At 48.4% G+C, this 9,003-nt stretch overlaps 1 protein-coding gene across 1 annotated transcript in view; it reads right to left on the reverse strand.

The window, feature by feature from the left end:
- Positions 1 to 7,560, reverse strand: part of TOX3 (TOX high mobility group box family member 3) — a 118,479-nt gene extending 110,919 nt beyond the window's left edge. The window contains exon 1 of the mRNA XM_068993306.1: positions 7,474 to 7,560. Coding sequence (XP_068849407.1) covers positions 7,474 to 7,560 — 87 coding nt within the window. The remainder of the gene's footprint in view (positions 1 to 7,473) is intronic.
- Positions 7,561 to 9,003: the final 1,443 nt, after the last annotated feature.

Consider the following 9,003-nt stretch of genomic DNA (forward strand, 5'->3'; position numbering starts at 1 on the left):
AGTTTAGTGGAACTGTTATCAAGAAAGCTATTCTTTTTAAAAAAAAATCTTATTGGAGTATAGTTGCTTTACAATGTTGTATTAGTTTCTGCCGTGCAGCAAAGTGAATCAGCCAGAGTATGTGCGTGCATGCTCAGTTATGTCTGATTCTTTGTGACCCCGTGGATGGTAGCCTACCCACCAGGTTCCTCTGTCCATGGAATTTTTCAGGCAAGAACACTGAAGTGGGTTGCCATTTCCTCCTCCAGGGAATCTTCCTGACCTGGGGATTGAACCTGCACCTCTTGCATCTACTGCATGGGCAGGCAGATGCTTTACCACGGAGCCACCTGGGAAGCCATATGTATACATATATTCCCTCTTTTGCAAATTTCCATCCCATTTAGGTCACCGCAGAGCGCTGAGTAGAGTTCCCTGTGCTATACAGGAGGTTCTCAGTAGCTATCTGTCTTACACATAGCAGTGTGTATATGTTGATCGCAATCTCCCACCCCATCTTCCCCACTTTGTGTTCATAAGAGACGTACAGAAGGAGAAAGTGCTCCTTTGCGACCACTCCCACCACATCGCTCTTCTGTTTCCCATTTTGCATGATATCACGTGGGCATGTGATGCCAAGAGCTACAGCAGCCACCCTGTGACCATGAGGAGACTGTTGAGACTCCCAAGGATGGCAGAATAAAAAGAAAAGCACACAGGTTTCTTGAAGACATGACTGTACTGTGCTCAGTCACTCAGTCGTGTCTGTCTCTTTGTGACCCCGTCAACTGTAGCCCACCAGGCTTCTCTGTCCATGGGATTCTCCAGGTAAGAATACTGCAGTGGGTTGTCATGCTCTTCTCCAAGGGTTCTTCCCAACCCAGGGATAGAACCCAGGAATCCCACACTGCAGGCGGATTCTTTACCATCTGAGCCACCAGGGAAGACATGACTGAACCATCCAAAACAGCCAGAGATGGCCCACCTAAAGGCTTGCAAGTAAACCAGTGTCCTTATGGTTTATGCCACTGTTTGCTGGGCATTCTATTCCCTGTAGCCCAAAGCATTCTAACCCATAAATGTACATAGAACAAACTCTTTCCCTTACCACTTAACACCCTCCATGCCATGCTACTCACCGCATGACATCATCACCTGGCAGCCCCACCCCAGACCGATGATTCAGAATCTCTAGGGGTAAAGTCCAACAGTCTGTGTTATAAAAACCACTCTAGGTGATCACCGTATATGCTAAAGTTTGAGAAACACTGCTCTATAATATGATCACAAATTACTCTTTTCCATTTAATCTACTCTCCTACATACCATAAGGAACACTTCTCTAACGACAGTGACCTCATTTCACTAGGTCTGGGCATCATTTGATGCTCGCTTAATTTCATCTCTTTCTAATCAAAGTTTTCAAACTTGAAGGCTCCTGGGACCTCAGAGGTTTACAGAGGTCTAAGTATGAGGAAGAGAGGGAGGAGAAGACCATGGTGAACGGTGGAATGCATGGCCATCTGAATCAGGGCAACAAGAGATGATGCCGCAAGCGGGTACAGGTCTAGTACTGCCAAACTTATGAGGAGGGAAAAGCTGGAAATCCAGCCTTCTGTGCAAAGACTTTTAGAAGCGTATGGTTCATTTATTTTTTTAAAAAATACTGGTGCAAAGTGAACAAAACAAGTCCTCAAGGGGATTCAGCATTCCCCTGACAGTTTGTGATCTGGAATAGAAAGTTCTTGCAATATCCACACATACTTTGAATGTTGTGGCCACAGACAACCATTGACTTCACCTGAAATGACTGAAATTAATACTCTTTGGCTGTGTTAGGCTCCACTGAGCACAGGGTTCTCATCAACACTCCACTGTTTGGGATGGCAAAATGCGAGTGGTGGGGGGAGGGTTATGGACATCTAGTTACTGTCAGAAGGATCACTTTATTCATTAGTCACCACAGACTGGACACCTAGAACTCCAAGCCTCTTGGGGGCCTATAAAAATGTTCAAAATATGAGAAAAAAATAATTGGCCACACAGCACACTTACACATGTGCACACAGACATACACCACAAAATTAAAACAAATAGATGCTTAATTAAATGTCTACAAAATACAAACACAAGCCACCTCATCAATAGCAACTGAGATATGGTATCACATCATTTTATATTAAATGGAGGACGTGAAGGGGAGCCCAGACCAATAGGACTGAGGCATTGCCAAGGTCCTCAAAAGACCCTGAGTGCCGACCTGGAACCAACCATTCTGCCCTAGGTCTTATCTTCTTTATAGCAATCACAAACTTCATACCCAGTTTTACTGTCCCTTGACACTACTCACTCCAGGATCCTCAGCCTAAAATAAAGTTTCCAACCATGGCTGCACATTAGAATCACCTGAGGAGCTTTTAATCACTGCTGCCTAGATCCCATTCCCAGAGATTCTTATTGATGATAAGATCAGTAAGAGCTTCAATAAGATCTTATTGAAGATAAGTTCCAATATCTTCTACAAGCCTCCTCCTACATAACCATGACCAAAGGCAGGGCTGAGACCCCACAATTCTAGAACCATTTCCAGAAACATTCTCTGAGATAGACATCTTTCCAGTTAGACCAGCTTGATTTTCTTTCTGCTGCCTTGGCTTGGAACACAGGAAGATTATGGCACCATCAGTGGACTAATTATCTAGAACAGGGGTTGGCAACCTTTCTCTATAAAGGGACAAATAGCAAATGCTTCAGGCTTTGCAAGCCATGCAGTCTTTGTCACCATGACTCAACTCTGCCACTGCGGCGTGAGAGCAGCCCACCTCCCAGACAAGATGTAAACAAATGAGTGGGGCTGTGTTTCAATAAAACTTTATTTATGGAACACAAAAGTCAACTTCATGTAGTTTTCACAGTCACAAAATATTAGGTTGGCCAAAAAGTTCACTTGGGACTTTCTGTACCAATTTACTTAAAATCTGAATGAACTTTTGGCCAATCCAATCTTATACTTCTTTCAAATTCTTTCAACCATTTAAAAATCCAAAGACCAACCTTAACTTGCAGACCATACCAGAACAGTCAAGGGGCCAGATGTGACCTGCAGGATACAGTTTGCCAAATCCTGGTCTATAACAACTATTCCATTGGTTTGAGACAATAAAAGTAACAAATGATAGAATCCAAAAGACTGGATTAGAACTACACTGAAAGTAGTTAAATTGTATCTCCCCTACTCACTCAAATGAACAATCTATGTAGGTGGACACTGCAGTAGAATCACCCACATAGTTCAAGGTAAACTAGAAATGACTGATTAAAAAATGATATTTTGAATTCTCACCTGCCTATGAGTTTGTCAAGATGAGAGTTGAGCATGCTTGAGAGTGCTACATAATGGTTTCAACTGTTTGTTAATTTGCAATATTTAAAATTCAGGCTATTTCCCATAAAAACCCAGATTATCATTCTCTTGAAAAAAACAGAAATGCAGAATATAGAGATACTGGGTCAAATGTTGGTATAGCAAAAATCTAATAATGCTGAGCAAGGCGCCCCCTTTCAATGGGGCATGTTCTCCACTTAACCACAACACCTGGCTTCATGAAGGTTAACCAGATGTCACTAAAGACATTTTGCGTTTATGACCCCTGCTTTAAGGTCCTTAGAAACATTTTATTTCTTTCACAATGTGGTTTTCACATCTTATTTAAATACCAGACATGAAAAATCTCTCAATCTGCTCTCAAAGTTCAATACTCCCATACTCTAGAACCTGTAGATGAAATCATGAGTTCTTATGTTAGTGCAAGATATTAACTTAAAGAGAGTTTCAGTCTTACACCCCTCCCCTCTCAATATGTTCTCAATTTAAACCATGGTCTCCACCAATATAGACCAATGACAAATCACCCTTCAGGTCCTCCTACTCTTCAAGCTAGTTAAGGTAGCATCCCATGAGGTGGAGGAAAAGAGTTCACATCAGAGTGTCTTAATTAAGCAGAGTGATCAATAACACATATAGTAATTAGAAAGGAATGTTTGGGACTGATAGAGTTACAACAGTTAGGACCATTCTATATAGGGTAAGAAGTCAATAGCGGTATTTTGAAAGGGGGCAGGGAAGCCCTAAGAATATGCAGGAAAGTAACTAGAGTTGGGTCCAAGTTCATTATTAACCCACAGTGTGATTTTATCTTGCTTACACCCATGTTAAATACAACAGTTTATTTAGGGGAAACAGACTTCTGAACATGCTGATGGATAGGTTGCATATTATCTTCTTACTGGTGAAGACAAATTGGAACCCGGAGAAAGAAAAAAAATCCAGATATATAGACAATGGGTCATTAATTCACTTGAGTAAGATAAGGCCTTTTTCAAATATATATATATATATATATATAGGTGTTAGTTTAATTTGTTAGCTGCATCAGAAAAAGAAATGCTCAAACAATAGATTTACCACTTGAAATTAAAATGGAAATTAGCCCTGAGGAAATAGAGATGACTTTAAGTTTATACATCAGTGGCTGGTTCATGAATTATTAACTGATTTTAATGATCCTGGCTATATTTTATTTGAAGTTATTCTCCTACTTGCAATGACTTTTGAACCCTCAAAACTCTTTCATCCATTCTCCATAGACAGAGTTGCACACTTTCATGATCGCTGACATTTAAAAAGGATCCATATACTCACAGAATGTAAAGATAATGCACATGATATAATTTATACAAAGGACTCTAGGCATTTGTTAAAGAGAGAAATGAATGAAACCCTATTATTCACGGTTTGTAAATAAATTTAAAGATAAGCGCTAACTTTGCACTTGTTAAGCCTGGAGCAGAGGGCTCTGTATTTCTTCTAAAGTTTCCCAGATGGTCATTAAAACAAGAAAGGGCAGAAACAGACTTTCTTAGAAAGCCATCATTTCCCATCCAAAAAGATAATATAGATGATTAAAAAGTTAAAGTCTTTGGAGATTAATAATTACAGGTGTTTTCAAATAAAATAAATGCATGCCTTTGTCCGCTAGTTTTTATATTTTCGATATAAATCTGTACTGAATAATGCCACTTCAGACACACAAGTTAGCTATGAAATGAAGTGCTATAAACCTTTAATTAGCACTTGCTGTTTTATACCCATGAAGTTAATACTTCCTCTTCTGCTTCATTCTCTCCACAAAGAAAAATTACAGGGAATAGAGTTGGGTTGTTCACTTATGAAATGAAGAGTAGGAAAATATAGTATCGTGGCTCAGTTGAAAGATTTTTGTATTTTTATCTGCAAGGAATGAAATGCAAACATCCCTTAAAATAAGTGCAATCTGATTTGTACCAATATTAAGTGCTAACTTTCATAAGTTGGGTACACAGAGCACTTAAGACGACAGATTGCAGAATTACTATGAAACCGAGTTATTTCAGGCAAATAGCTGCTTTAAGAAAATATGACAGCAATCCAACTTGCGTCCCTACTCCTGAAGGTGAACAAGCATTTCAATAAATATTGTCTGTTTTTAAGCTTTCTAGACCCTCCCTGAAATAAATAATGTTCTGAGTTTAAACTGACTCCAAATAGCCTTTCTCAAAAAATAAAAAGAGACACACACAAAACACCCACAATTTCCTTTGGTCCCTTGAAGTACCCTTGGGATCCTAGTGAACAGAGATTTGCCACGCATTGCAGTGACTGGATTAGTACAAAAGGTTTCTATTTTGGTGTCATTGGAGTGTTGCTGATCTCAAATCAGAGAAAGAAGTAGTTACATTAGGAAAGGTAATGGCTTCCAAAAATAAGAACCTGCCCAGTTAGACAAGGCTTGCATACACAAGGCTAAGTTGTAAGGAGACAAATAATACCCCACTGGAACAATTAGGTGGATTCTCAGATACACTACATACTTAATTAGGCTGCCTGAGTCCCTAACTGAGCATACATGGGAGACTTTTTAAAGCATTTAATAACCTGAGTAAATCCAAAATCAGAGGACAGAAACTAAACAGTAACTCTAGCTACCTCGGTGGGCTTTTTGTTGCTTCTCTTTCAAAGCTCAGGAATTTGGAGAGCTTGAATGCTCCCGCCTCGCCCTCCCATCACCAAAGGGTTAAAACACACTGAATAATGTCCCTTCCTTCTATACTTGCTGGGAGGCCCCTCAGTGCCAGGCGCAGAGCTGGACGATGATGACACAGGGGACAAGGGTGAAGGAGAGAGACCTTGATGGTCTTTCACAAACTTCAGCACTGGAGTTGCGATCGGATGGGAGTATAAACAAATAGAAAGGAACAGAAGCCTCCATCAGCCGCGGGGCACTGCAAACCGTTCCTCCCTCAAGATACAATTCCCCTTCTTCCTGCTATGTACTCATTCGTTTTGTATAGCACCTTTCTTTCTGCAGGCTCTTTATTTCCTCCTCTGTTATCCCAGCAATCATAAACAAACTGCGATTTGAAAGAAAAAGGGGGGTAGGGGTGGGGGAGGGAGGAGCAGGGAGGGGGAAGGAGAAAGAAAAACCACATTCGAAAGGCACAGCTCTTTCTCTGAATATCGCCCTCGGGGTGATGTTTCCTTCAAAGCTTGGCCTTGGGGGCTTCAGAAAGGATGGAGAACGCGAGTCCGCGCTGCCCTGGCCCGAGGACTCCGGCTCCCGCACGGACTCGCCGCTGCGCGCGGCGCCAGCTGCCCTTCCGAGAGATCCACCTTCCTCCACCTGAAATGCTCGGTCCTCAAAGTTGGCGCAGGGGGAGGCGACAGAGGTGGGGTGATCCAGGGCGTGGTGTGGAGGTCTCCAACCCTGATCTCCCCGAAATGCCAAATTTACCCCTCCCCAGAAAATGAAAGATGAGAAGCCACTCGCGCTAACCCGGGAAGAGCGGGCCCCTCCGTTGCGTGGTCCAAAGTGCCCCAGCGAGAGGGCAGCAAAGGCCACCTGCGGGGGTCCCACCACTTCCCGGCCCCCTCTTCCCCCCATCCACGGCACGCTCAAAAGTTAGTTCCTTTCCTTCGCTGAGCGGCCCAGAGTCCAGCTCTCGGGGGCGTGGGGGAGGTGAGATGGACTGGGAGAGGGGTGGCGAGGTCATCAGACCACGAGATCGGGGACTCCTGCATTGCCCCCCTCCACCCCAAACTCGGGGAGCCTGCGATCGGGTTTACTAATAACAACAACAAAGCGAGTGCCCCCTTGCAGTTCTCGGGCTGCTCCTCGCTTCTTTGGGGGCAGCCAAAGAGAGTCGGCGGAGTGGGGGGTGGGGGAGTGAGATAGTGGGAGGAGAGGCGGAGGGGAGAGGGGAGCGCAGGATGAGGGACAAAAAGGGGGGTGGGAAGGGGGCAGAAAGAGTAGAGCGAGAGAGTTGGACAGAGACGAAGGCGCAAAGGGAAAGGAGTGGAGTGGGGAGAGAAAAGTGCAGCAGGCGGAGCTGGGCGCGCCCGGGATGCAGAGATGGCCCCCGCCCCGCCGCCCCCCGGCCTCAGCCCGGCCCGGTCACCTTGCTGTAGCCGTAGTACCCCAGGCACTGCGCGAAGTCCAGGCCGGCGGGGTCCCCGGCCGCCGCGGGGTAGAACCTCACATCCATGCCTGAGCCGGGCCCGGGGCCGCGGGGCCGGGACTAGGGCTCGCCGGGGCCGGTGCCCGCCTCCTCGAAGCCGCTAGATCCACCGTCGGGGGGCGCCGGGCTGGGGTGGTCCCGGGGGCGGCGCGCGGGACGCGGGGCCGGAGGGGCGCAGCGACCTGGAGCCGAAGGAGCCCGGGAGCCGCGGCCGCCGCACACAAAGGCGCGGCCACGCGAACCGCGGGAGAGCGGGAGGCGGCCCGGGGGACGCGCCCCGCAGGGGCACCGAGGCAGCGCTGCGCGCGGGCCGGGCGCCCGGGGCGCGGGGCGCGGCGCGGGGGCCCGGGACGGCGCGGCGAGTTCAGGTGCGCGGGGCGAGGCTGGGACGGCGGCGGCGGCGGCGGCGGCTGGCCGCGCTCCTCCTCCTCCTCCCCGGGCGGACTGAGGAGAGGAGCCGCGGAGACAAGGGGCCCGGCCCCTCCCCTCCTTCTCCCCCTCCTGCCTCCCTCCGCCGCCGGTCCCCTCCCCGCGCTGCCGCCGCTCCGCCCCTCCCACCGCGGGCAGCTGGCGCGCCGCCCGCCCCGCCGGTGCGCTCTCGGCCCGGACCGCCTCCGGGCGCGCGGACCCCGCCCCGCCGGCCCCTGCCCCGCGCGGCCCCTCGCAGCTCACCCCGCGCCTCGCGCAGCCCTCACCCGCCCCGTCGCCCTGCCGGCGGCCTCCCCCTCTCCCGGGCCCCTCTTCTTCCCACCGCGCCCCCCTTCCCTCTCCGGTCCTCTTTGTCCCCGCTGCCTCGGAGCGCTCCTCGCTCCCCTCCTTCCCTCGGCCGCTTCGGCCAGCCCGAAGCGGGGCCCGGTGTGGCCCTCCAGCCTCCTTTCCCACCACCGCTGCCCTGGGCCCCCCGGCTGCAGTCATCAGCATCCACGCGCCGTCCACTCCCTTCCCACCACCGCTCTTTCCCTCGGTTTCCACTCCTCGCCCCCATTCCTCTCTCGTGGGTCCTCGGGTCCCTTTACGGCACTCCGCCTTCCCTTGCGAGTGTCCGCTTCCTCTCGGAGGTACCTAACCCAGCAGGTCACCTGCAGGATTGCCTCCCGAGAGCCGGGGGCCAGGGTACACCTGTGGGGAGGGGTGGGCGCCTGGCCTTTCACAGGTAGGCAGACCTGAAGCTCCGGGGTTCTGGCTCGTGTCGCTTCTCTTCGTGTTTTCTTTGCTCTTGTTTGTATTCGAAAGATATTTGAGTAACTGGATCTAGGCAGATCACTCACGGCTCTCGGAGAGAAAATGTCCCTAATTTTCCTAAAAGGTTCTGGGTGATTAACGTCCTCACGCTGCACTCTCCCAGCCCCTCTTCCTTTCTTTCTCTTTCTTTAAGCTGCATCTTACCCCCTACTCCCACGTCCCTACCCTCCACTTTGCTTCGGATTCATTTGAGAGTTTGGCCCTCAGCCTTGGCAGAAAGGAAGGGAT

The sequence above is a fragment of the Capricornis sumatraensis genome, chromosome 20 (genome assembly GCF_032405125.1).
Source record: "Capricornis sumatraensis isolate serow.1 chromosome 20, serow.2, whole genome shotgun sequence".
NCBI classification, from domain to species: domain Eukaryota; kingdom Metazoa; phylum Chordata; class Mammalia; order Artiodactyla; family Bovidae; genus Capricornis; species Capricornis sumatraensis.